Source organism: Haliaeetus leucocephalus, unplaced genomic scaffold (genome assembly GCF_000737465.1).
Source record: "Haliaeetus leucocephalus isolate CR32 unplaced genomic scaffold, Haliaeetus_leucocephalus-4.0 Scaffold566, whole genome shotgun sequence".
Lineage (NCBI taxonomy): Eukaryota > Metazoa > Chordata > Aves > Accipitriformes > Accipitridae > Haliaeetus > Haliaeetus leucocephalus.
The window spans coordinates 2680494-2706933 of NW_010973002.1; the positions used below are offsets into that span (position 1 = coordinate 2680494).

The 26440-nt window shown below is 39.4% G+C and overlaps 1 protein-coding gene across 3 annotated transcripts in view; it reads left to right on the forward strand.

The window, feature by feature from the left end:
- The window catches only part of IGF2BP3 (insulin-like growth factor 2 mRNA binding protein 3), a 116906-nt gene that overhangs the window by 62411 nt on the left and 28055 nt on the right, over positions 1-26440 (forward strand). For 2 of the 3 annotated variants that reach the window (XM_010577605.1, XM_010577606.1), the window contains 6 exons: positions 10721-10772; positions 10865-10928; positions 19489-19773; positions 21952-22086; positions 22661-22783; positions 25232-25367. In XM_010577605.1, coding sequence (XP_010575907.1) covers positions 10721-10772; positions 10865-10928; positions 19489-19773; positions 21952-22086; positions 22661-22783; positions 25232-25367 — 795 coding nt within the window. The remainder of the gene's footprint in view (positions 1-10720; positions 10773-10864; positions 10929-19488; positions 19774-21951; positions 22087-22660; positions 22784-25231; positions 25368-26440) is intronic. The other variant, XM_010577607.1, reaches the window with a different exon arrangement.

Consider the following 26440-nt stretch of genomic DNA (forward strand, 5'->3'; position numbering starts at 1 on the left):
CATAAGAAAGAAGTTGCATTGAAATTAAGTGTCTAGGTTTCTGGAAAATAACAGGTTTGGGTTTTTGTGTGTGTGTGTCGTTTTTAAGTCTAGCACCTGATGTTACCAAACTGCTTAGATGTTTGCACAACAGTGACTTTTGCAAAGGACAACTCTAATGGTTTTTTAGCTGTGAAAGCCTGATGTCTTGGGCAGACCTGATTATTTAGTTGAATTGAAAACTTGGCTATAAAATGTAAGGCAGAGACTTAGGACTAAACTTTCCTGTGGGGCTACTGGAGCCAGTAAGAATAGAGAAGACCTCCATTGCGTTTTGTTTGATTTCTTGTGCTTTTCGCAAGTAGGCCTGAGGAATAGCAGGCGATTTAACAATGTTCCAGGCAAGATATTCTCTTTAAATAAAAGAACAACCACCCAAAAACTTATATCTTCCATGTTAGTTGCTAGTCCCTTTTTGCTCTATGAATTCCAGTGATTGTGAGGAATAAGGGTATTTCAGTTTTCAGGTCTGTGCAATTATAGAGTATTAACTACTGCATAGCAAGCAGAACAGTGTAAACTTGCCTCCTTTATGATTGCATCTCTGCTGTTTTCCCTTTGTAAGAAGGGAAAACCTATCCTAATTTCATTAATAATGAGGCTGTATAATAAACTTCAGGGTCAGAGAGCTTGCTGGTGACTGAATACATCCTGCAAGGTTGTGAATGGAAAACTCCTTCCATCTCTTTGTAGAAGGCTCTGAATGCAAATAGCTGGAAGTAGAGATCGCTCGAACCACGTTAGGTGTAGTTAACTCATTTAACTATGGCTGTTCCCCTTGAATTGTTTCAGTCATCTTACTTGTCATTTGATTGCTCCTTAAAAATTGACACTTAAAAGTAATTTATAGTCTGCAAGCTGTCAGCTAGCACTCAGCATTCACACTGTGAATTGTTTTGTTTGGGTATATATAGGTCAAATGGTATTAGCATAGTGTATCTATTGCAATCTTAATTTCTAGTTTAGATAATTGCATTCAAAAGTTTGTGTTTTTTTGTAAACATCCTCTTAAATCTTAACTTTCAGGTTAGTGCGTGAGTTGGTCATAATGCTGGGATACTTTAAGCTAGACTTGGATATCTCATAGATCTTGGTAAATGTGTACTTAACAGAATTTCGCAATAATATCTTTTTAACTTTTATGGTTTTTTAATAACCTGGTTTTGAGCGTTTTAAATATGCATACTTTTATTTTTGACTATCTGAATGATTAGGTAGCTGCTTAGTTAATGTGTTTTATCACAAATTTTCTACACTCAAAAATCCTGTGATTCCCCTTTGCTTCAAGGTTCATGTTTCTACAGCTTGAAGGCTTTGCACTTAATTGTTGGTGTTTGCAAAGCTCTCATCTCTGCATTAGCATTGCAGAGACATTTACTGTAGATTTTATTTTAACCTGATTCTGCAGCTCAAAGTGATTCAAATACTTGAAGGTGGTGCTCTTGCTCTACCAAGATCTCTCCTCGTTTCTGTAAAGTGTATATAACTGGTATTTTTGTCTGACCCCAGGCTTGAATTCTTGTGTCCCGCTCCAACCTCCTCTACTTCTTTCAGTGCCCAGTCCCTGCAGCGATGACTAGATAAGGTTGTCCCCTTTCCTCCCCTCTCCCTGAAAATAGCCATACAAAACAGGAGAGGTGGGTTAAGAACAACTTGTCTTCTCCAGCTGTTGGAATGACTTTAGCAATTTCAGGTGTAGCTGTTACACCTACTCAAGTGACTGAGCTGCCCCATGTGTTATGAGACTGCTACTGATGATCTACATTCAGGTACTGGAGTTTGCCATGCCAGTATAATAACTAGGGAGGTGATGTAGGTGACATGCACTGACAGCTCAAGGGAAAGTTTTGTATAAGAATATCCAGCAACCCAGCCCATGTGTCTCCTAAGCCTCTGTAAATGCAGATAACAAGTTCCTCCCTTCAATAGTCTCTTGTGTTTCAGAGACTCCTTGTTTAGAGGCCAAACTTACTCTTAAATGGCTGGTCCACAGCAGTGCTGTCCCTTAGTAGGACTGTTGGGAAGCCAAAGGCATGGCATGCATCCTATAGATGACCAATTTAAAAAGGGCGAAGGGGAATCCTGTAAATATAACTCAAGTAAAATGCGTCAATCTTTTTATACCTTTTTCTGCTTATAAAGAGATTGAAGATATTCATGAAATGGTTGTTAAGGACTTATCTTTTTCCCAAAAGCTTGTCATCTTGAGTTTTGTGCACAATAGAGGGAATGTCTCAGATGTGATCTCCATCTGAGTTCTAATATACTTCGTTTTTATCTGCGCTAATCTGTGAACTAAATCCATTTGACAGGATTTTCCTCTATGATTCCTTCTATAATTTTTAGATAGTTATAAGAGATCCTAGAGGAAATGCTTAATGTTAGAATATGGGACAACCTTCCCAGGAAAGATTTCCCTGGTATCAAGCACTGACTTGGCTCTGTTTCGACAATGTGCCAGCATACCTGTATCAGAAAAATTAATATTTTTTTTTTTGTAAGTGTGGCCTCTTCATGAAATTATCCCTGTGTTCTTGTCGAGAGATTTCTTGGAACTTGTAATTGTTGATTGGTTCCAAAAGATGATTCAAAAATTGATTTTTAGTCTGACAGATTTCTACTATAGTTGCAGGTTTCTAACTTTACAGAAGTCTTTTTTTTTTTAAATGAACAAACTATTATGCTGAAACTATTATATCACACTAGCATCCACCTTGTAGAGCAGGAATGAAGTGGCATCAAGACTTTTTAATAGCTACAGAAAATAGATTCCAGAAATGCCTTTTTCACACACACGTGCACACATACAGAGATAAGTGTATAGCAGAAGTACAATTCTCCCTGATAAATCTTCCAATTAAAAAGAATGCATTTTCTTTAATGATATAGAGTTAACAAAATTGGGAGGACTGAAAGGTTGAGGGGGGAAAAGGAAAAACATAACCATTTCCTTTCTGTTTTTCATGGCACTGAGCAGGACATTGGAACTTGCACTGTGGGGCTGAGCAGCAGTCTTCCTGACAGAGACCACTGCTGGATGCCTCTGTGGGAAGGTGTTGAAACTGTCATTTAAAGCACCAGTTGTATTTCAATATAGTACTGTGAGTAAAACAGAAAATTCAACCTTTATTCCCATTTTCCAAACATTCTTTTAAAGTTTGCTGGCTCCCTTGCTTTTTGTGTTGTCTATCATTTAATCAAAGTTGGGCAATGGATGCTCACTGGATAGCAATGCTTGTATAGCTTTTTTTTTTCTTCCCATTGGCAAACTACAAATGAGATTGTAGAAGTAGTGGAGAGTGTTTCCACTTAAACTGGCCGCCTCAATGTGAGAGGAGGCAGATGAACATGAGCTAGTGTTGCTGCTGCTTCCCACTACGTTTCACAACACCCATCTGCCAGCCCGGCATGTGATCCTCCCCTCACGCTGAGCTGCAGAAATGTCCTGGTAGCCCGTCAGCCTGGGGAGGAGGGGGCCCCAGCAGTGCCCATGAGGAGGCCCTAGGAACAGGGATTAGCTGTGTAAAACAGTAGTTGCTGCCTTTAAGGACCAATCTGCATGATGGTGCTTTTTAATTTTCTGGAAATCTGGATGGGTACTGAATCAGGAGTGTTTGCATTAGTGCAAACCTGGGTCATAAACTCCGACATTATCTGAAACTGCTCTTGAAGTTACACCTTTAGCGTGAGGAGAGGGGAGATTAATAAAGTATCGTAGCAGATATTGTGTGCTGCTTAATTGTATTCAGATAATGTTGCATAAATACTTATTTCTATGTTTTCATTTAATTTAGATGAAGGGTGAATAGAAGCTGCCAATTTGGCCATCTCTACGCGATTCGTTATTTCATAATACCTGTATCATATTCCCTCTCTCTCTTTTCCAAACTGAATTATCCTGCTCCCTTTAATCTCTTTGTGAAGGAGGCCACCCATGCATCTAATAAGTTTTGGTGGTTCGTGTTTTTTTTTTTTTTTTTATTTATTTTGCCTTTCTCTAAACTTTTCTCAAGTAGTCTTTTTTTTTTAACCTTGGAGACCATTTAATGCCATTTGTCAGCCTTGGTACTATGATTTTTTAAATTTTTTTTTCAATCCCTTACCTCCTTAGTGTAATGCACACTAATCTTTCCTCCCTATCGCACATTCAGACTATTTCCAGCTTAGGGTATAATATGGGAACATGAAAGCACACAAGATCTTTTTGCCTGCTGCATTCAGTACCTGGGCTAACTTTGTAGCACAAAAATTTCTTTTGCAATTTCTTCTGTTTTCAGAGCTTCATTAGAATACTTTCTCTGTGAATGTTTCCATTGTATGAATTTTTATTTTAAAAAAAGGAGGGAGAGTGAGTTCTGATGCTGATCTTCATCTGTAATGGTTTACCACATTGCTTATACTTGTTGGATTCCTCTTAATTGTTTCTTTAGAAGCTAACCTTCTTCCATCTGTAAATTATGCTGTAAATTATACTTTGTGATTTTTGACTTAACAGGACCTTTCTTAAATCTGCTAAGTGTAGTTCTTGAATACTAGTGTGGTTTTAAAGCATATAGTCCTCTCTTTCTGTTATCTTTTTTTTTTATAAACATGGGGGGTGTGTGTGTGTGTATACACACACAAATTCAAATGGTCCAGCAGTACTATCTTGAAATACTTATAAACACATGTGGTATGTGGAGTTGGTTACAATAGTAGTAGTCATGGTTGCATGTGATGCTCTAGCTGAGACCTATTTTCAATTGCTTTATATCTTTTGTATAATTTGAAACACCGAAGTTGGAATAGTCCACAGCATCCCTTACCTCCCTATTTTTTATTTGAACATTTCAGATGTGCCAAAACGAGAGCGAGTGTTTGTTCTTAGCACTGTAGGGAGGGACGTTGGCTCGGGCTGGAGGATGGCTCTGCTGTCAACTAACAAGTCCAGCGTGTGCAGTGAAGATGACTTGTCTGTAAGACTTGTGCCCCAGTTGCTCACCACACACTTTCTTAATTTTGCAGCAAGTTGAGGACTTTCAGGAAGACAAACCTCTTTGGTTAGGGGAATTGAACGCTGCCATGGCAAATTGAAATCTGCATCTTCTAGTCTTTGGTGCTGGGCAAACTATTTAAGCGGTAGTTGCCATTAGTTGCTAACAGCGTGCCTAGTCTTCAGTTTATCTCATGTGACGAACCTCAGGTCTCTCTTGCAGAAGTGCTGTGTTCTCCTTGCTACTGAAAGTGGCTTTGAAGCTGTGCTTTGAACACACAGACGTGCTGAGCACTGTGGAAAATCAAGCCCTCGGTGTCCAAATTGGTCGCTCAATTAGTAGTTCCTTTTGACAATTTTGGCTTTGCTCTCTGTGGTTCAGCTTTACGTTCTTAAAACCCTGGTAATGCCACCTAAACAGAATTGTATTATAGGGTAAACTTATTAATAGTTTTGAACATTTGGATATAACAGTAAGTTCCCAGGAGAAGAATTCACTCCAGGGTTTGTATGGGATGTGGTAAATAAGCCAGAGTTATTGTTTTCAGGCGCTGCCTTTCTGGTGTGTGCAAACAATGACTTCAGCAGCTTCCAGACTTATTTTTCTGATTCTTCCAGACTATGGTCATGGTTTCATGAGACAGTAAACTGGGTATTGGAGGGCCTACAAGATGAAAAACACCATCACCACATGCTGCAATGCATTGGGCCATTGCAAACTGGTGTTGCCTATTCAAATGCCTTCATAAGGTTTTGGAGAAATAATTTTGTCCCGGCAGACCGTGTTCTGGTTTGAGTACTCCATGTCCATGCTGCCTTTACAAGGGACCTACATGCTCTGACCTTCTTTTGGTGAAAACGGGTGAAGCTGCTGTTCTTGCGCTCTGGCTGGTGGGCTGGGAGGTGTGCCAGGAGACCTGGTGTCAAGCTCACTGGTCTGCCATGGCCTCCATGCAGGTGATGCAACATTATCCAATTACACCTTTAAAAAATGGCTGTTTCTTCAGGGATTTATTAGAGGCTTCTTCATATTTAATTTCCTCCGTAAAGCCATGCTAGGCCTCTGTTGGGGATGTGGCTTTTACCAACAAAAAGACTATGCCTAACTGAAGGCGCTTTGAAAAACCTTTTTAACGTTGTCTGTTGTCAGCGGCTGATGGGGCTGGGAGAGTGATGGTGGTTCTGCTGAGGTCTTGTTTCAATAAAGTAAAAAATATGCCAGCTCTGCTCGCACTGTGCTGCATTAATATAATTAATTTTAAATTACCTTTTTTTTTGTGGACCTAAATATACTGACAGAGCACTTGAAGTGTGCAGATGGCATTAGTGGTTCAGCCAGGCTTGCTATCTTGGAGTGATATCAGCATTGCTCTGCACCCCCACCCCCTCCTTTCCTTACCTGGCTCTTTTGTTTTCTTTCACCCCACCTCTTTTGAATCAGAAAGATGCTTCCACTAACAACTTCTCTTTCCTCATATTGTTGCCTGACTCTTTTTTTTTCCCTTCTTTTTGTTAAATCACCCAGAACACTGAAAGTCTTTGCAGCCAAAAATTTTCACGTGGTCCTTTACTGAATGACCCTAATTCTCCTGTCTCTCTTTCTGCTTCCGCTATTTGTGATTTCAGTGGTGTTGTCTAATTTTAACTCCCAATCAACATGCCAGGAGTCATGGAGTTCTAATGGATTACTCTATGTGAGTGGAGAAAATAACTGCAGGTTCTACAGCACTACTCAAAGTTCCCATTGATAAGTGTGTGTGTGTGTGAGAGAGAAACAGTAAGGAAAACTGTGCTTTTGGACCAGATGTCTTGAGACTAATTTGCTTATGGTGTAGGGCAGAAATCCTACAGCACTGTAAGAAGAGGTGTATGAAGTAGTCTGTTTTGAAAGTGCAGAAAACAACTGCTCTGGTTTGTTCAAAGGTGTTACTTATAAACCTGTGAAATCTGCATAAGAGCCAGGATATTTTAATGTGTGCTTCAAGCTCTCTGCTCTACTGAAGAGTAATGTTTCCTTGTTTCTTTTTTCCTTGTAAAGCAGCCTTGATTTGTGGGGCTTGGTGTAGGGTAATGCTGTTTATAATGAAGTCAGAATTCGCTTTTAGAGCCTGATGAATGAAAGTCCACAGTATAAGACTGCAGCTTTTTGTGAGAGAGACATCTGTGCTATAACAAGAGCAGGAGACCCAATTTAGACAACTGCTAGAAGGAGAGCTCAAGAAAAGGAAAGACTTTTTTTCTAGCTTAGATTAAATATTTGTACAAATAAACTTTTCTTTTCAGCTGCTCATCAGAATTGCTGCTGCACCACCAACTTGGCTTTGAATTTTGTTCTGATTGCCCAACAAGGCTGTACACGAAGAGTGTTACGGAAGAGCAGCTTAAACAAAACATGTTTGTTTTGCAGCAGAACTAGAGGCTTTGGGCTAGAGAGAAAAAAAATTTGGGGAGAGGGAAAAGACAGTGCAAAGAGAAATATGAACAAATTAAGGATATGAATAGAAACTGGCTGTTGCAGTAAATACATGTGAAGCAAGAAACATGCAGGAGTTGAGTTCTGTGTTTTGAAAGCAAGTTACAACAGAGGATCTGGCTTTGAATACAGTCACAATGACTTCTCCCAACTGGATCAGCTGGTTCACTTAAAAGTGTTCTTACCCATGAAGCTTGCTCCTCGCACACACATGCATATACCCCAACTGCTGCTGAAACTTTTTTACTAGTGCTTTTTAAATACAATCTGGTAAAAGGCTACCTCTGCGGTGTTGATCTCACATGAAACCTTGCTTCATGAGAGTGATGGTGATGAAAATGCAAGTGTCTACTGAGGACAGTGCTGCAGAGAGCAAGTGTCTTTGACCCAAGAGGATTGTTTTTCATTTTGGTTAAAGAAAGCTCCCATCCTTCGAGGAAACTTCTCATAAATCTGTTTGGTAAAGCAAATCTTTTAAGAACATGGGAATTCAAATCACTTGGATTAAAGCCCAGATGGACACCATCTCTGAAATGGCTCTGAAGAGGATTAAGGAGCAGCGTAAGTGGAGAATTCCTGGTGAAGAGAGGTGGGATGCTGAATGTGCCATCCTGGGCTATTCCTCAGCATTAACAGCAAAGGAGCCTTTTGGTTCTTGAGCTTCTTGGAGCAGATGCAAGGCTAGTGTGTTGAGAGGTTTTTGATGGCTGATTAGAAACATGCTGAAAGTGGTAGTTTTTAGAGAGAATGTAGCATCTTTAAAAAGTTGTGTGGATTCAGGTTTAAAGCATTTCTTTTCTTGGTGAAGCTGGCAACTTTAATATGTGGGTCTTAATGTAAAGGTATGCTTAGCCAAGAATATAAATTTAATATGGCAATAGCTTACAAAATATTAATTATTATCCAGCAACATCTTGTGGTACCTCTGGTATTCCAGCTTTGCTCTTTTCCTGTATGATTAAGGATGAAAATGAAATTCTGTGATTTTGAAGTAATGCAGCTTTGGGGCAGAGTGGGCATGAGCTGGTGGTCCGCACAGTTTAAATGTAATAAAAATTTATCTTAAGTAAAGATGTTAGCTCACATCGTAGTGTGGTCTGCTGTGTGTGGGTGTTGACATACTGTAGGGACAAAGAAATTGCTTTATCAGACTAATGAACTCTTCAGTATCCTATTTCAAGTAAACATCTCAGAATGGATCTCTAAGCCAGGGACTTGCTTTGCTTTTCTTATTTTAAAACTCTGACTCCACCTGTGATTCTGTTCACCTGCTAATTTCAGTGGAGGCACAATTACCACTTAAGCTGTCTATGGAAGAAGGCTTTCACTTGTGGTGACTCTCCTGGCTTGTGTGGAAACATGGCCACAAACCTGCAAGACCTTACAACTCTCCCACTCACCTGTGCCAACATTTTAATTGTCTTAAAAGGATCTTCCAGAGACTTTTAATTTATTTTAATCCCCTGGAGCATCTCTGCTTCAGTATATTTAGTGAATTTCAGAGCAAACTTTTCCTTAGGTAGTCAGATCTGTCAGATCTGAGGAGTGGCAGAAAAAATATTTTTTAGGGGGTGGAAAAGGCAAACTCTCAGACTAGGCTAATCTCTACTTGTAGGAGGAGAGGACAATTAACAAATTGTCTATGAAAACAAAAGAGTTGCCAAGAAAATTTACTAGATCCTGTACAAGAAGGATGGGGAAATTCTGCAGTTAGTAGTAGCAATGCACTGCTCAAACTTGGTGAGCAGCGCATTGCCTTTTAAATACATGGTTTGAAATATTACCTTTGAAATGTCTGTGTGCAATTTCAATTTTAGTAGGTGGTAAAAATTGGAAATTATACTGATTTAAGTTGTCATTAGGTTTGGGCAGATAAACTGCGATTTATCTTAATGTCTTTTAGATTGTAGTAAAAGTATGTGGTACATTAATAAAATATAATTTTGAATTCTTAATCTCATGAAGATGTAGAGTCTGAATTTTACATTTTTAGGGACTGGGGTTTTGTGCACACTCTGTTGCTGTTTGTAGCAAGTGGAAGCGTAAAGGGTACTGCAATGAGAAGCTGCACAGATGCGTTTTTATGCCTACTGCTTTCCTTCTGTCCTTGCTTCCTTGTTTCCTTCCTTTCCCAAAAGGGTTTCCTCCCTTTCATACTGACATTTTGCCCTAAGAGACTAACTGAAGAGAAGAATGGTACTTCAGTCACAGAAGTGATTGCAAATTTACTTTTTCACTTCTTGGTGTAAATGCTGAACTTTTTGAGCATAATTTTAATTCTTGAGTCAAAACATTAGGATGCAATAAACTACAATTATGTACTTCTGCGCTAGTTACTGCCACAGTCACTGTCTTCTGGAACATTATTTCTTACCAGGAAGAAAATAAAGTATGTACCATATGAATTTTAGAAGTGATACAACTGTGTGTGTTTTACTAGAATATTCTGACACCTTGATTTTCCTAAAAGTGTCATTGATTCTTGCCCCTTCTTCATCCTCTATTTGACTAGAATAAAACAAATTTATGCCAGGTAAAACTACTTTATTTGGATTTCGTTTGTCCCTTGTCATATGTTTTTTTACCTGTTCCTCCCTAGCTTTCTACCAAATGACAAATTAATTATGACTTTCAAATAATTGTGAAGATAGTGTTGCAAGTCATTCCTCTGGAATGGGTCTTTCAGAAAACTGTCAAAGTAATTGCAGAACAGCTCTTGATGTGCTGGTTATTCTGGTTAACTTGTCTATGTAGGCAAGCCCCTACTAAATAAGAGAATAGCATTTTTATGTATGACCTAAGTGTGTTGGGAGGAAAAAAAAACCCCAAACGGTAGCAAAGTTATATATATTTTCTTGGGATACATGGAAAGGTTTTATTCCAGACTTGCTGCTCTTGAATTCTTCTTGCCTCTGCTTTAGCCTACTCTGAGAACAGGTGACTTAGATTTATTTTCAAAGTTTGGGACTTAGTGTAGTGTGACTTCTCAGAATTATGTTCTGTATTTTCACATTCACGAGGTTTTAAACAGAGATTTTTCTGATGTGAGAAAGAAAACATGCAATGTGTGCTTGTTCTTCCGAAAATAGTTAACATTCCTTTCTTATTGGAGTGGATGTCTTGAATGCTGATAATAATAATTCTGATAAAATTATTACAAATTTTAGTGTTTTACAGGCTTTTTTTGTTAATCTGTTTTGAAATTGAAATCTGTCATTTCTTTTCCCTCTTGATAGGTGCTGGATAGTTTGTTAGCTCAATATGGAACAGTGGAGAACTGTGAGCAAGGTATGGCTTTACTCTCAAATGACTTTGAAATTTGTAGTGGGAAGGGAGTACACACTTTACTTAACATCTTTTCATTGTGTTTTACTCTCTAGTGAACACTGACACGGAGACTGCAGTTGTAAATGTAACATATGGCAATAAGGACCAGGCTAGACAGTAAGTATCTTATTTACTTGTTAATGTCATCTAACTTGCATTTTGGAATTCATGTTGTTGCGATTTTATATGTAACCTCACTTCTGATTTAATTTATCAATAAAATTTTCATGTAAGCATTAACTTTTAAGAAAGTCTCTTGGTCTTCCCCTCACCAAGTCTTGTGTGCTTTACCTTAATTTCCTATTTTTTGTTATCAACTTTTCCTGCACTTTAATAAAAAATAAACTAATAATTTTTAAAATTGAAATTTGGGGTAAAATTTTTTGACTGGGGAGGGCAGAAAGTGATTTGCCAATTACAGGATTGGAGTTACTGCCTAGTGATTTTTAGCCATGTTTTAAAAAAGCTTTGTGATGCCCTCCTACAGTGTTGGTTGTTCTGTGCCTGTCTTCTGGTTAGCAGTTGCGCTCTTCAATTTGTTTCTGTTATTTTGCTATGACTTTCCCTTAAGAAATTATTTTTTTTTTTAATTAGAAAAATGAATACTGCTTCCAAACACACAAAAGGTGGTAATTTGAATACATAAAATAATTTATTTTGGCTTTTTTAACTTTAAGCCACATATTTTATGCTTGCTTATGTCTTCAGTAATTGATAACTTTTAATCTAGATATTAAAATTTAAAAATATAATGCTTTACTTAATCAATGGTTGTATATCTTCTTCCTTTAAACATCCATATTATATATTATGCTATAGGTTTAATCTTGCTTTTCCACCACGGGTAGAAGAAAGACTTGTGTGTTCCCTGATTTTTTTAATCTGGTGACATAAACATATTTTTGCCCTTTTTCTAGCTATAGCAGGTTAAACAAAACCAAACACATGCAATAGCCTACAATGATCTTTTTATTTTAACTTTGAAATTTCTGCCACCTTGTGGCTAACTAAAATCAGCAGTTAAGATGCAGAGTATGCTTATGGTATGCATTAATTCAAAATTACAAATGAAATAATATTTGTACATATAATTAAGTAATTATGACTTCTGTGTAACTTGAATGCAACACATGTATTTAATCTTTCAAAGTGTTAGGTTACTCGTTAGTGTATTCTAAACAACTGTGATGGGAAACTTGTGTCAGTGGTGTTCCCTTTGTACAGTGGAGATGAAGGGTGCAATGTTTTCCTTGAATTGACTATTTAACTTTTCTCAAAACCTGAATTGTTCAACAAGTTCTTCTTCAGGTTCATCTGTTGTTTTTAATTCTGTTGCACAGTAGTTAAGAAAAATGTTGAATTTCTAGTTCTGAAGAAACCTATGGTGCAATGTTCAAAATTAATGCTACATGTGCCAGTTCCTTCTTTGAAAATGTAAGAAGGAAGTACCTAAAATACCATGGAAAGAAGCACGATGCATATTTTTGAGCTGTCATCTGTGATGTGGGTTCCTGGACTTGAGCACTCCCTTCTGAAGTTAAAAACAACAGCATACAGTTTCTCCTCCCTCAAACTGTACTTGTTAAATTTTAAGGTCAATCCTGAGGAAATGCTGAGATAAGCCAAGACTGTGAAGAAGCGTCCGAGATAAAATACTGTTTTGCATGAGAAATCACATGACAATAACTGAAAACATCTTGAGTTTGAAGCAGGTGAATTAGCATCCAGCATCAATGTTGGAGGAGGACCTGAAGCAATACAGGTTGAATGATGACATAGAGTTTGGTTGCCTTGAACAGGTAGGGCAAGTGGAGGAGCCTTGATTTGTTTTTGTGAATGCTTTGATATGGACACAGGGTTTTCTAAGGGGATGAATCCATTTTCTGTACAGAAAACCTTAGTTCAGGTTGACTGCGTTCAGGATGCAACCTTGCAACCATTTAGAAACCCTGAAGAGAGGAAGGGGCCAAATAGAGGTTTTCCAAAAAACTGTGAGGAATTGTAGTGAAGAATCACTACAGCACCTATGCGTGTGTGACTTTTCCACAGTGACTGTGGTGGTGTTTCAGCTGAACGGTTTTCCCAGACATGACCTAGCTTTGCTTCTTGGAACTGGCTGTGGTGGACAGCAATGGCTGTGGAGGGGGAGTGGTATATGAGTGCTGATAGCTGATAAAAGGCAGTGTTGGTCAGCCTATGCAGTACAAAGGAGTAACAAGAACTGACTTTATCAAAAACTGTTTAGAGTCATTGAGAATCAGTTGCTGATTCTCAAGAAATGTATTTTGAGATTTAGCTGTTTAGGATAAGTGATGCTCTTAGCCATGAGTTTTGGAGCAAACACTGTGACATGGAGTTTTCTGTGCTGCCGCATAGAGTGGGTCCCCAGTTCTAATTGTGCTTTTTCTGTACTTTTTGCAACACACATACTAACCTCACAGTTAGTAGTGGTGACTGACAAAACATGCAAAGTTGGCTGCTTCCCTGCTAGATAGACTGTATGGCATTGCTGTGCCTGTTGGTGTGCGTACCGGCAATGCTGTGCAGTGAAGGTGCTGTAACACAATCTGGAGATATTTTTGATAGGCAGTTCTAAACAAGTGTGGTGTGCATTGCTTGGGGGATGTTACTTTTGAACAGAGCTTTTGGTTCCACCCAGCTGGGAAACTGAGCCTTCTGTCTTGCAAGTCTAATTGTTGTGGCAGAGGGTTCTTTTCTCTAGGCTGGTTCTGCAGTTGCAGTATATTCAATACAGGGCTGCATCTAAAAATTAACTTGGAAACTGAAATTGGTGAAGAATGCTGCAGTCCTTTTGAGAAACAAGTCTAGGGCAGAGCATACAGCACCTAAAATCTGAGAGGTGCACAGTTATTGACTTCTAGTTGGAATGGAGGTCTTTGGCTTTGACCTGTCATAGTGATGGCTCTCTTTCCTAGTTGGACAGGCATGAGGCTGTCTTGGTAGAAAAAGCAGGATGTTGCTCCTTGTCTTTATGTGGCCAGAGTAGGGGAGCCAGTGTGGTAGATCAAGTGCTTGTGGGAAGCCTGACAGGTTTGTGGAGGGGAAAACCACCCTTTGCTCTCTGGGACTGTGAGTAGGGAGGAGAAGGCTGGGACTGCCAGGGCATCTCTGTGACCCCATCCCTCCTCTCCTCTCCTGCGAGCACTTGGGAGGAGGAGGGAGTTGTTCCAACTTGGAAACTGCCCCTGCCACCGTCCTTCCCAGAAACTGGAGAGGGCCTTATAAAGCATGCGCATGCTGCTGTAGCAATGCAATTGCTGAACATCGTGGTGGGTCATGGAGTATTTGGAAGAGAGGAGTTCAGAGGGCAAGTGAAGAAGCCTGGACCCCACAGTTCAGTTTGAACAACCCAACCAGCTGCATGCAGGTACTGAGGCATCTTGGGACCTGCTTGCCAAAGGGCAACCCCTCTTATCCCAATATCAATCCCTGACTGCAACTAGTAGGACATGTTGACTGTGTCCTTGTGATATGCTGCCACCTAAATTACAGCTGTTTATCTTCAAAATTTACACCACCTCCTCTTTCCCTCCCCAAAATGTTCCAGTGTGTAGGCGTCTAGTGCATGCTACAGGATTTAGCTCTACTGAGGATTTTGGAAGGGAAATTTTGTGCAAAGTTGGCCTCATATAGGGAGTGGCTGTATATTGTTTTAGTATGGGGCTAAGTGTTTATTCTTTTATCTTAATTTTTTTTAGCTCAGGAATGAGGTAGGTGTGTTGGTTGCGTCTCATAACTGATGGTGTATTTTAAATGCGGGCTGCAATGTGAAGACCTCAGGATCTGTGTCTTTGCAGATATAAGTAGGTATATAATTTTGAGTGTTAAGACACTAGTGGTCACCTTTTAATTAGAATACTTGCAGAAAGAAACAATTTTTCTTATTCTTTCAATGAAGCACAATGCTGTGTGTGTCTGCACACAACATGATTACCTGATGAATGAATAAGAGTTCACATAACTAATACTTTTACGTGCCATCATGGGTCAGGGCTAGTGTTGCCATAGGAACGATAATACTGAAAATTCAGTGGTGTATGCTTATAAGCTTAGATTCATTTTTTTGCTTTGTTTTTATTATCAGAAATACTAATGAAAACTATATTTTTATTTAATGCAAAAAAACATCATTATGCCAAAGAAAAATTACCATGTATATCTGTCTTCTCAGTATGCAAATGTATCTGTTCAGGGAGGAAAAAAGAAAGGTGGTGTACATACAAGCTGCATGTGGGAGTGAAATATGTTCTCCATCTAGTGCTTAGTGTCATCGCGTTATCAATGGGTGAATGATTTCCAGCATAAGACTTGCTGGTTTTACTGTATTCATTTATCTGGAATGTTTAACCTCTACTAGCATCAGAAGGGAGAAGACTGGGCAAACATCCTCTCATAGGGAGCTCATGAGAGGACAGTGGAGAGATCTCATTTTGATGGGAAAAACTCAGGTGACTAATTTACAAAATAAACAAATATTTGTTTAAAGGTTTCATTTTTATGTAGGGGATCCTTTTACTTCTGAGCACATATCACGTGAACATAGACCAGGCTGCTATACCTCTTAGCAGAGCTTAGGCAGTAGCTGCTGCAGTCTCTTAATGAATTTGTTTTTATAAAAAAATTCTGAACTACACTATGAGATTCCTGTGTACCAGCTCTTGCTGGTATATGAAACAGAAACATTTTCCATTGCCACTAAATATTAATTTTTAAAGAATATTTGGAGGAGGAGGACACCTCTTAGTGAGGAAGCTCACTGAATTTTTCCTCCATCTTTGTCCTCATTAAGTGACAATAGCCCCCATGTAAAAGATAGTTTGTGGGTTGTTTCTGTAGGTACCAGTAGTGCCCTCTGACAGAGGTAACCTGCACAGCCTCTATTATCCTGTGGTTCTGGAAGGAGATCCCCAGCCCTGTTTGGGAAGGCAGAAGTCTTTGCAGAAAGGCAGAGGTGGTGTGGTGGTGGTTTGGACTTGAGTCTCTGAGGTGGTCAGTCAATGTGAGTATGTGCTTTACAAAAGGAGCTGGAGTTACCATGTATTTGGTGGACTGCAACAATGATGATAGCCTTGACTGAAACAGGTGCCACTACTGCTGGCAAGAACCAGTCACTTGCTTTCCTCTGAGGCTCAGGCTTTCCCAGGGAGCGGGGATGGCTCTCCTGACAGCAACTACTGCCCTAGATGCTGTTTTACAGGAATTTTACATCCATCTAGAAGATAGTTGTTAATCACTCATCTCTCTTCTTGGTTTGTTTTTCCTCCCATCCCATCACCCCCACCCCCCAGCAGTGCCTAAATGCCTCTAAAATTTTAGGCTTATTAATGGTGCTGACGGACTGCTGAGCCATCACCTTGCCCTATTCCAGCCCTATGTTTTGTGCCATGAAATTGATAAAAATTAGTTCAGAACAGTTAAATAAAGGTGTATGACAGTATTTCAAAAACTACTGAAAACTGTCAAATGCTGGAATGTGAAGGCCAGGCTCAACAGCCGAAAGTGACCTTTCAAAAGCTGTGGGCTTGTAAGAAAGATTTCTTCTGTAAGAAATGCACCAGAACTGTGTATTGGGTGCATCACTGAAAATTATTTATCTTGGCATTCCCCTGTGTATGCCCAAATCAGTGCAGAATGTGGGACCACCTACCGAGGAAATGTCAGTTCCACAAAAGGCTTGGGAGAGCAGTGTTTAAGTACTGACTTCTTCCGACTTCTCATCACTTGAACAAGTCAAACTATGTAAAACAAGTTAGCCTATAAAACACGGAGAACTCTCTGACTCAGAGGGTGAATTAGTTATTTTAAAGTTTTCTTTATAAATGTCTAGACTAATTTAAACAAGTGATACTACTGTTGTATCTCTAGTATACTAGAGAAATTTAGCTATTTATAAATTGTTCTTAAGTAGAAAAATTCCAACCTTCCTCCAGTAAAAGTATGGCGCATATATGTATACCATTTGTTGCTGTATAATGTTTGTTGTGCAAGCATAATAGGTATGTAGCTTGGTTGCAAACAAAAAGCCTAGTTTTTTCCTTCCCTACCACTTCTAAGGAAGAGTGAGAAGGCTCGTGCACTGACTTAATGTAAGATTTTGTATTAGTGCTGGGATTCTGGTCTAAGACGTTTTAAAGCCAGAAGAGATTGAAGCATTTTGTGAAAGAAGCAATGTCTGAACTTGTCAAATGAATGCGTGGAAGGGAATGAGTTGGGCTGGATGTCAATCCGGAGCCTACCAGCATGTTCGCGAAATTGTTGGTGCTCATCTCTCCAACATCTTGAGGTTTGATTCCAAAAGAAACAGGGCTTGTGCAACTGCACTGTCTGGTGGTGCCATTTCCCTCCCTAGCAGCAATTCAGCTTTTTGGCTGCTTTCAGTAAAACTTGACCCAGAAATAGAGGTCTCGGGTATTTACAACCAAAAAGAATTTAGTATGTTCAGGTTGCATAAAAAGGAAAGGCTCCAGTCCCCTTTCCCAGATAGGATCTCCATGGAGAGAGACTTCAGAGAAATGCCTTTCAGGCATTGGAAATCTATGCAGAAACTAAAACTTGAGAGATAAATCTATAGGAACACAAGTTTCGCTAGTCTGGCTGCTCATTGCCCTTACTGTTTTGTAAACGTGGCTTTCTGTGTAATAAAAGGCTCTTCAAAGTCCATGGAGTACAAGTTAAGAAATGTCGGCTTTGAAATAGCCTCAGCAAATTTTAATCCAGCTCTTTTTTGCCATATGCTGTAAGAGATTCTTCTGTTATGGGAACAATTACACTCCTGCCCTGTTCCCAGTGGACCTGTGTGTCTCATTTGGTGAACAGAAGTGTTTAATGAGCAGCAATCAGTTATTCAATATTTTACTTTCCTTGTTGTTCATTGGCATTGCCTTCGGCCTTACTTATTACCAGCCCTTATTAAACACTGCTCCAAGGACACAAATTATTTGTTTTCTCATAAGCTTTTTACTGTCCAACTGGAGTATTTTGAGGAAGCTAGTTCAACCTCTGGGAGATGGGGGGCATGTTATCCTCAGTACCCATATACCACTTCTTACTTGCAAAGCTGCTGCTTGGCTTCAACAGCTGCTTGAGACCCAGACTGCTAAGTGGGACATCCAGGAGATGAATAGTACTTTTCACTGGCTGCCCTTGAAAATTTAGGTGATTGGCTAGCATCACCCTTCATCTCTGCAGTAGAGGTGGATTAAAAGTGTTGCTGAGGGTAGTGTTTGGTAAACTGGCAGTAACCACTTGCAAATATGCATGAATGGAGCGACCGGGTTAAGTTTCTGAATTTCAGAGGACTTGCTCCAGAACATATGGGTTTTGGAGCTTTTTAACTAAAATGTTGGTGGGCTCTTTAATGTGACGTGGAAACCTCCTTCCTCCCACTACTGTTCTTAATTTAAATTTTGTCTTTAAACAAAAATCCATCAGTAATCTTTGGTCCAAGAACTACCCCATATAAATGCATGTTTCAGCGATATCAATATATCGCTCATAACAGTATGCATTCTGTAGCAAAACTTGAAATGTCTGTCTTGGGTGAATGTGTTAATTTTATACCACTAGATTATCAGTGTGTTGCATGTAGTTTAGTTATTCCTACTGTTTCCCAGATCTTTAATCATATTGACTCTACTCTGTGAGTGGAAGATCTTCTACCTCCCAGAAATCTGTCATTTTTAAGTTTAGAGTTGTGCTCCCTCTGAGAAGAGGAGGAGACCAGCAGGTCAGGTTGACTTGCAAACTTGGCCCCACCTTAGTTAGAATGAGGGGCTGGGCAGAGAGAGGACTGAGAGCCTGGGTAGTTATTCAGTGTGATGGACTGCGGTGCGAGTGCATTGTGTGCATTTGGGCAGTAACCCTCTGTGATATTTAATAGAGGGCTCCGCTTTGCCTAAAAGCACAAGAGAACTTGAAACATGGTTTAAATGCCTTCTAACACCTTTGTATCTATGGAGAGTTTAATAGGCGCGTTGGCTTTAATTTCCCGGTTAACTTCTAAACTTGCTTACAACATGACTAGTTGGTAAGTTGCAAGGTGCTGTCGTGGTCTGCTAAGTGGTGTTTCAAATGTCATTGACTGGCTTTGAATGCTTTCTTTCCTGCTGAGAATGAACCAGGAACTGTCTTTCATATCTTTTTTTTTTTTCCTCCTCCCTGTCATAGCTATGTCAGTTATTGCAAAAAAAACTCCAGCCAAATAGCTGTGCTGGCAAAAACCCTAATGAAGGTGCTGTGATAGCAGCTAAAAAGTTTTCCCTCTGGTGCAGCTTTAATTCCATTTGGGAAACTGATTTAAATTAAATCAGGCAAAAGAATGCTTTTGAGTGTATAAGCTCTGTCTCCTGTGAGGTTTTGCTGATAGGGTTGCACCAGCAAAATCTTTAAAGTGCACATGAGCCCAGAGCAAGCAAGACCTAACTTGTAGTCCTTAATATGGTGACTTTAAAAAAAAAAAAAAAAAAGTTGTGTAATCAAAATCTTGACTGAAGAGTTTTGAATGTAACTTTTCATCTTGGAACCAGTTTTCAGCTTTGTCATGTAATTTAGAAAGAGCAGAAGTCTATATTTGAATGACTTGTCATTTCATAAGACCCTGCATGTGATTGTGGTTGGGTTTTTTTTCTCCTCTTTCTTCCCCTTTGCAAATAAACAGAGCAATAGAAAAACTGAACGGGTTTCAGCTTGAAAACTATTCCTTGAAAGTTGCATACATCCCTGATGAAATGGCAGCCCAACAACCTCCGCAACAACATCCCCAGGGAAGACGTGGATTTGGACAGAGAGGTCCTCCAAGGCAAGGGTCACCCAGTGCAACCACAAGGCAGAAACCACAGTCGGATGTTCCTCTACGGATGCTGGTTCCCACGCAGTTTGTAGGAGCCATTATTGGGAAAGAAGGAGCGACAATCAGAAACATTACAAAGCAGACACAGTCCAAGTAAGTTATTTTACAAAACTGTAATTGTAAGCTTTATTATTGTGTCCTCATCTCCCATGTAAAGGGAAACTTATAAAACTTCACAACTAACCTATGTGGTCAGAGAGCAAACAAACATAACAGTGAATAGGAAATCTTTTGCAAGATTTATTTAAGGACTGGATTCTGTCCTTGACACGTGTTTGAATACTAGCTGGCTTGTTTCTCCCTTTTTAAAAAAAATGAAATTAGTCAGTGCTAGTAGGATGGTACTTGATGTTGGAGAGTTTGCTTACAGATGTACTAATAAGGTTCTGGCACAAAAAGTGAAACTGAAAGAGCTGTAATATGTCAGCCTGTGGGACATACAGTCAGTGTGGTGACCTATCCAATTCTTTAAGTGTTTATTCTATCTCTAGTTTAATTTGGGGCATTCTTAGGATTTATAAATGTTTTCAGTTGGGGGGGGGGGGGGGGGGGATGTCCTTCCTATCTCCCCTCACTACTCCTTACACCTCCCCCCCATTATTTCTGGTGAATACATTTGTTGCTGTCGAGTTGCAGACCATACCAAAACACAGATTAAGGAAATGCACGGGAGGCAAAAAGCAAGCTGCTAAGTGAACTAAGAAGCTTAGAGCACTAGGGTCTAGAGACGCTGGAGGAGATTGTTTTCAGTGTGTGTTAAATCCCTACTCACAAGGAAGAGCTCAGTGTAGATGCAGAGGGAGGTGGGGATCGTATTCAAACAATTCTTCCAGGATACCCCTAAGAGTGGTGAGTGAAAGACGCTGCCTTCAGCAGCACACTGGTATGAGCCCCCAGTTCTGTTGTTACAGCAGGCAGGATCTGGAAATGAGCTGTATGTGAGGGGTATGAGGGTGGGTGGCTTCAGTTTTGAGAGTAGTTAATGAGGATAAGGGAGTCCTCTCCGATTACACCCCCCCACCCCAACAAACAGGCTCCCTTTCCTCCCCCCAACCCGGGATTATCATGATGCTCCTTCCAACCTCTCATTAGCATGTCGTAACCCAGGAGACTATTTGCTGTGTTTAACAACACAGGTTTAAGAGATTTGTGGTGTCCTGACAAGACTTGGTTGTAGTTTGCTTATGGGTAACCAATTTTTCAGGTGATACCTAAACCGTCTAATTCTCAGACTATAAAAATCCTGGAAGATTGGCATAAGGAAAGCTTTTATCTCTTAAAAGAAGGCTGGATAGAGCAGAAATAATCACAGGTTGCTAACTTGACACATATATGACTTCAAGAATGATGTTTTCATTGGTTTGGGGATTAAAAAAAAGAAATGTCATCTACTTCCAGTTGCACCAAGGATTGCCATGGGCTTCTTAGAAAATACTGCATCGTGAAACAAAATGAATTTTCAATATCGGAAAGAACTGGAAAAATAAAGGGGCTTATTGAAAAGCAGTGTAGTTGTTTAAGTTTGGAAACAGCTATGATTTGGGGAAGAGGGGAGGAAGCAAAAAGCAGAGGTGGAAAGAGTATGTGACCTGCAGTTATTGGTAGAGGACAAATAATATCCAAGGCATTGTCTTGATGCAGGTCATAATTTTAAATTCCTATAGCTACATAAACTATGGTGTAGACTAAGGCTAGTATTTTTAGTGTGGTAGAGAGTGGAGCTAGAGGAAAGGTAATGTCAGGACAGATTTTAGGTTTAAAAAGCATAGGAAAGTAAACTTGAGGATGAATGCAAGTACTACTATGCTACTTGCTAGCAGAGAAGTGCTAGGAAACTCTGCTGCTGGGGTCATTAAAAAAGACAAGATGGGACAAAGCCTGACTGTACTGTAGCTGCACAGTCATTGGTGGAGCAACAGGGCTGGTGACAGAGTATTGGAAAAACCTGATAAAATGTTTTCTTTAGTGGTTTACCACAGACTGTCTATCTAGCAACTCTCCTGAATATCTTGATCAGAATTTAAGGAGGAAAGGAGATCCCAGCGTCCACAAAGATGAGGTTTAGCTGGTAAAATCAGGATAGGAGAGGCTCTTTATAACACATGAAACATAGTGTTTAGGAGATGTTTAAGTGGTTGTATACTTTCCAAAATTAAACCACTTAAATGTAGTCAGTGTTATCTCAAAATAAATTAGTTTTAGGAGAGTTGGAAATATCCAAGGCTTACCATACAGTACGTAGTTATAGTTAGTGTTTTTCTTTCTTTCAAGAATTGATATTCATCGTAAAGAGAATGCAGGTGCTGCTGAGAAACCAATTACCATCCACTCAACTCCTGAAGGCTGCTCAACAGCTTGTAAAATTATTATGGAGATCATGCAAAAGGAAGCTCAAGATACTAAATTGTGAGTAAAAGGCATTTCATTGTGGAAGCATTAAAAATTCTGAATTCTTTTTCACTCAGTTTAAAGATATAGTCTTTAAAACCTGTTAACAAGTGAATCTTTGTTGCCATCATCCATATTTAAGTAGGTAAAGGAACTAAGACTTTTTTCTTTTCAGGACAGTCCAGTTGCTTAATTAGCCCCAGCACAAACCTACGTTTTCAGCCATTGTCCGGCTGTGATTCTGAGGTGAACTGGAGCAAATACTGAAGTTTCTTGAGCAACTAATAACTTTTAATCAGAGTGAGCATAACAAGTTTTGAGCTCTCACTAAAAGCTTTAAGGTGTATTTTTTCCTTCCCAACAGCTCTTGCTACTTCAGTCTGAGTTTTATTTAGCAGGTATGTTACAATGAAGCTATAGATGATAGTGCTGAAATGTACATTGCACTTGGACTCGTTCTGCATCTAGTATAAACATGTGCAAGTGAATGGGAGTTGTAGACATTTCTATGAAAATAAAATTTACCTATAACACACATAAAAACTTGTACTCTGGTCTCCAAAAGTCTCACTGGGTGTAACCTCCATTACAGTACAGAAGAAATTCCCTTGAAGATATTGGCACATAACAACTTTGTTGGCCGACTTATTGGCAAAGAAGGAAGAAACCTGAAGAAAATTGAACAGGACACAGATACTAAAATCACAATATCTCCGTAAGTTTTCAGTGGCCTAATCTTTTGGTGACATGTCTCAGATAGCAGCAATGCCATTGTGGTACATTCAGGTATAGAATTCTTACAAAAATTATGTGTGTTTCGAAGGCTGGGATAACAGCCTTTTGGAGGCCTTTCCATAATGTGGATTAAACTGTTGCTTAAGCTTAGTTAAATTTAAGGTAAACAGTGAGTCTTCATTGTAAACTCAGTCAAGAGAAAGCCTAAAAATAACACAGGCTACGTGGAGCCTGTGTTAAACTATATTTTAAGTGTTGGTTGTTTTTAACATATTATATCATATGTAATGATGAGTGTTTGAAACTCGTCATTAAGCCTGGATCAGTTCTGAGCTGTGTGTGAAAATGAGTGAAACTAGTGATGCTTTAGTTTCTGGTATACATTAAGTTTTTGGACAAGAGGGAAGGAAATTAAGCAAATGAATTCTGAAAAGAGTATTTTTAGTAGCAGTTCTGTGCCTCTTGGCCCCTAGCAGCCAAAATGGGATACATTGACTAGTCTGCTTCAAAGTAATAGCTTTGTGAGTTTGTGAAGGTAACTGAGGCCTGTTCAAATTTAGCTGAGATTAAACAGGAGTTTTCACCTTCACTGGAAATCTGCAAATCAGTGATTAGATCAACATCTCTGCAGAAGCTTGGCTGTTAATAGTAGTTTTACCCTGGAGCAATATTTTTGGAGAACCTCCCGTTCTGAGTAATGAATACTTTGGCATGAACTTTCAAGCATTTGAGGGCATCCTGGACTTAGGCTTTAGCCAGAAAGGGTGAAAATAAGGCTTATAGGCTGTAGGAAAGGAAGAAAGTTTGGAAGACACATGAAGATGTATGAAGAGGTGTGAATACATGCAGGTGACAAGAAAAAAGGTATACTGAAGAAAATAGCTCAAATGAAGGCAAGGAAGCTAAGAGTGAATGAGCTTCCTCAAAAAGAGGAAATTCAAAATTGGGTGAAAGAACCTGAGACCTTCCTGAAGGTATGTAAATGTTTATGGAGTTAGTCTGAGGAAAAGAAGTGAATCAATTGGAGAAAAACACCCAAATAAGTGTATTTCAAGAATAAGTTTTTAAGGCCAGCATGCTCTCTTAAATGTGTTGGCATAAACATTTTGTTTGCAAACAGTACACAGACTGTTAATGCTATTTCTTAAAGGAAAAAAATATGTACAGGGTAAATGGGATAATGGTCTTCATTCCATGAAACCAACTTGTCTTTATTGATGATGACACAAATAACACATTGTCTGTAAACACTCGCAGAGTATTTTTTTAATTTAGCAAGTTAATGGTTTATTTGCATTAAAATCTTGGCCTCAAGATTATATTTGTCATGCTATGCCCAAAATAGCCCCATGAAGTTGCCTGGTTTAATTGGTACATAAGAGAGCATATATGCCCATTGATTCTGCTTTGTCTAATTAGTCTTTCTCCTGATCTTTTCATTTAGGCTTTTTGGTAAGCTTGTCCATAAAGTTAAAGTAAGGCAGCTGGTTTGGGAAAGTGTTTCCTCTTTTTCTTTGGGGTGTTCTCCATCACTTTCCTTCCCGAGGCAGTAACTCAGTGCTCGCACACTGGAAACTTAAGGATTGCTTTGTGGATGCATTTCGTGCTTGCCGCTGCTTAACTGAGATGTGCAGGTTGCCACGCTGCCTGCTGTGCAAGAAAGCAAGCCTTGCATGCTTCTTCCTCTCTCCTTCCTGCCATGGGCTTCCTCACCCCTCCTGCAACCTGCTCTGACATTTTTTTTTTTCTTTCACCCCTTCAACCACTTTTTCTCAGTATATGGATATGCCATCGCTTCCCAGTCTTTCTTCCATTTTACCATAGTAGTTCACCATTTGTTACCTAAAAAAGCACTAGTTTAATGCTGTAACCCTTTCATTTTCCCTGAGGAGTTATAGTGTTTGCAGCAAATGTTGATTTGCACACAGCTTTTGGTTTTCCTGTTACGAGGATTTGGAGGCTCTCCTGCAGTTTCACTGAGGGTTGGGCTTTTTTCCCCTCCTTCCTTAAGGAATCCACTATTGTTCTCAAGGGCAGAAAGTTTCTTATGCTCTCTGTTTCTGGGATGTCTAAAATGTCTGAAGCCCTCTCTCTGTTGGTAGGGCTGGTGTGAAGTGTGAAGCTGAATGGTGCTGCACTGCTCTGCAGCTCACGTTCCTACAGAGCATGATGGTTTCCATCTTGTGTTGCACCTAAGCACATCTCAACCGTCTGATGCCAAACCTCGCTGCGGTGGTTTTTGTTGTATTTGCTGTGAGGACAGAGTTTCTCCAGATTCTCCGAGAACTGTGTTTGAGCCCTGTTATGAATTGATACTATGCTCTTTGGAGGGCAAACTCGACACGCTTGGATGTCATCACAGTTGAATGATAAACCTGGGTTATACTCTGCTGTTTGCTAATTAACTGTGCTTCTGTTTTATTTGCAGATTGCAGGACTTGACACTCTATAATCCGGAAAGGACCATTACAGTTAAAGGCAGTATTGAAACTTGTGCAAAGGCTGAGGAAGAAATTATGAAGAAAATCAGGGAGTCCTATGAAAATGATATTGCTGCTATGAATGTGAGTTGTCTTGTGGCATGGGCCATTTCTGGAACTAGAACCATGAAAAGATTTAGGTGTGAGGCACCTCTGGAGGTCACCTGGCCCAGCAGAGGGGTTGCTCAATATAAGGCCTGTTTCAAAGTTAAATGAGGTTGTGTAGGAACTTGTCCCCTCTCAAACATCTCCATGGGTAGAAAGTCCACAGTGTCTCTGGGCAGCCTGTGCTCTGTCTCACTGCTCTCATGGTGAAAATTTCTTTCCTAATATCACATCAGAATTTCCGTGTTGCAACCTCTCTGTTGCCTCTTGTATTAACTTGTGGGGCTCGGCCAAGGTTTTTTATTATTTATTTATGTATATGTGCTATTTTAATAAAACTTTTTCTGGTTTGCTTTGAGCAGGGGAACTGAGAAATTGATTTAGATTGAGAAAATGAATGGAATGACCATTTCATTTTTTTCTTGTTGCAAAAACCTAAAGGAATGTGTGTTTATGTTCTATTGTGGTTTATGAGCTCTAGTTTGTATGTTCTTAAAGTAGTTATTCCCAGTCTCTTCATGTTAAAAGCATAACATATGGAAGAAGGATCTCTCTCCTGCTTTCAATTATTTAATTTAAGAAGGCTTTATTGAGGTTTTTCTTGATATAGATGATAAAGGCATTTAGTTATTCAAAGATGATTGGTGAGTATGTAATAAAAACAACACACCTCATTAGTTTGCCAAAGTATTACTAATACAGATTGAGAAATTATTGAGATTTTTGATAAGCTATGAAGAGCTTTTTGTGTGTGTATCCAAATCATATGGTGTAGAATCAGACTGGAAATATTTTTTCAGTTTACAGGAGTCTCTGATTTTCTAGAAATGGCTGTTCTTCATTGTTTTCCTACCAGCTGGAGAGAATATTCTCCCTGCTTTTCCCCTTGCTCTCGCTCCCAAAACTAAAAGCAAATTGCAGGACACAAACTACACACGAGGACACAATGAAGTATTTTATAGTGGTACACTTTTGCTTCACATAGCAAGCAGGAACATGGGGTGGGCTTGTGGCTGCTCTGCTTTTGGCAAAGGTGTGTTAAGAAGAAAACT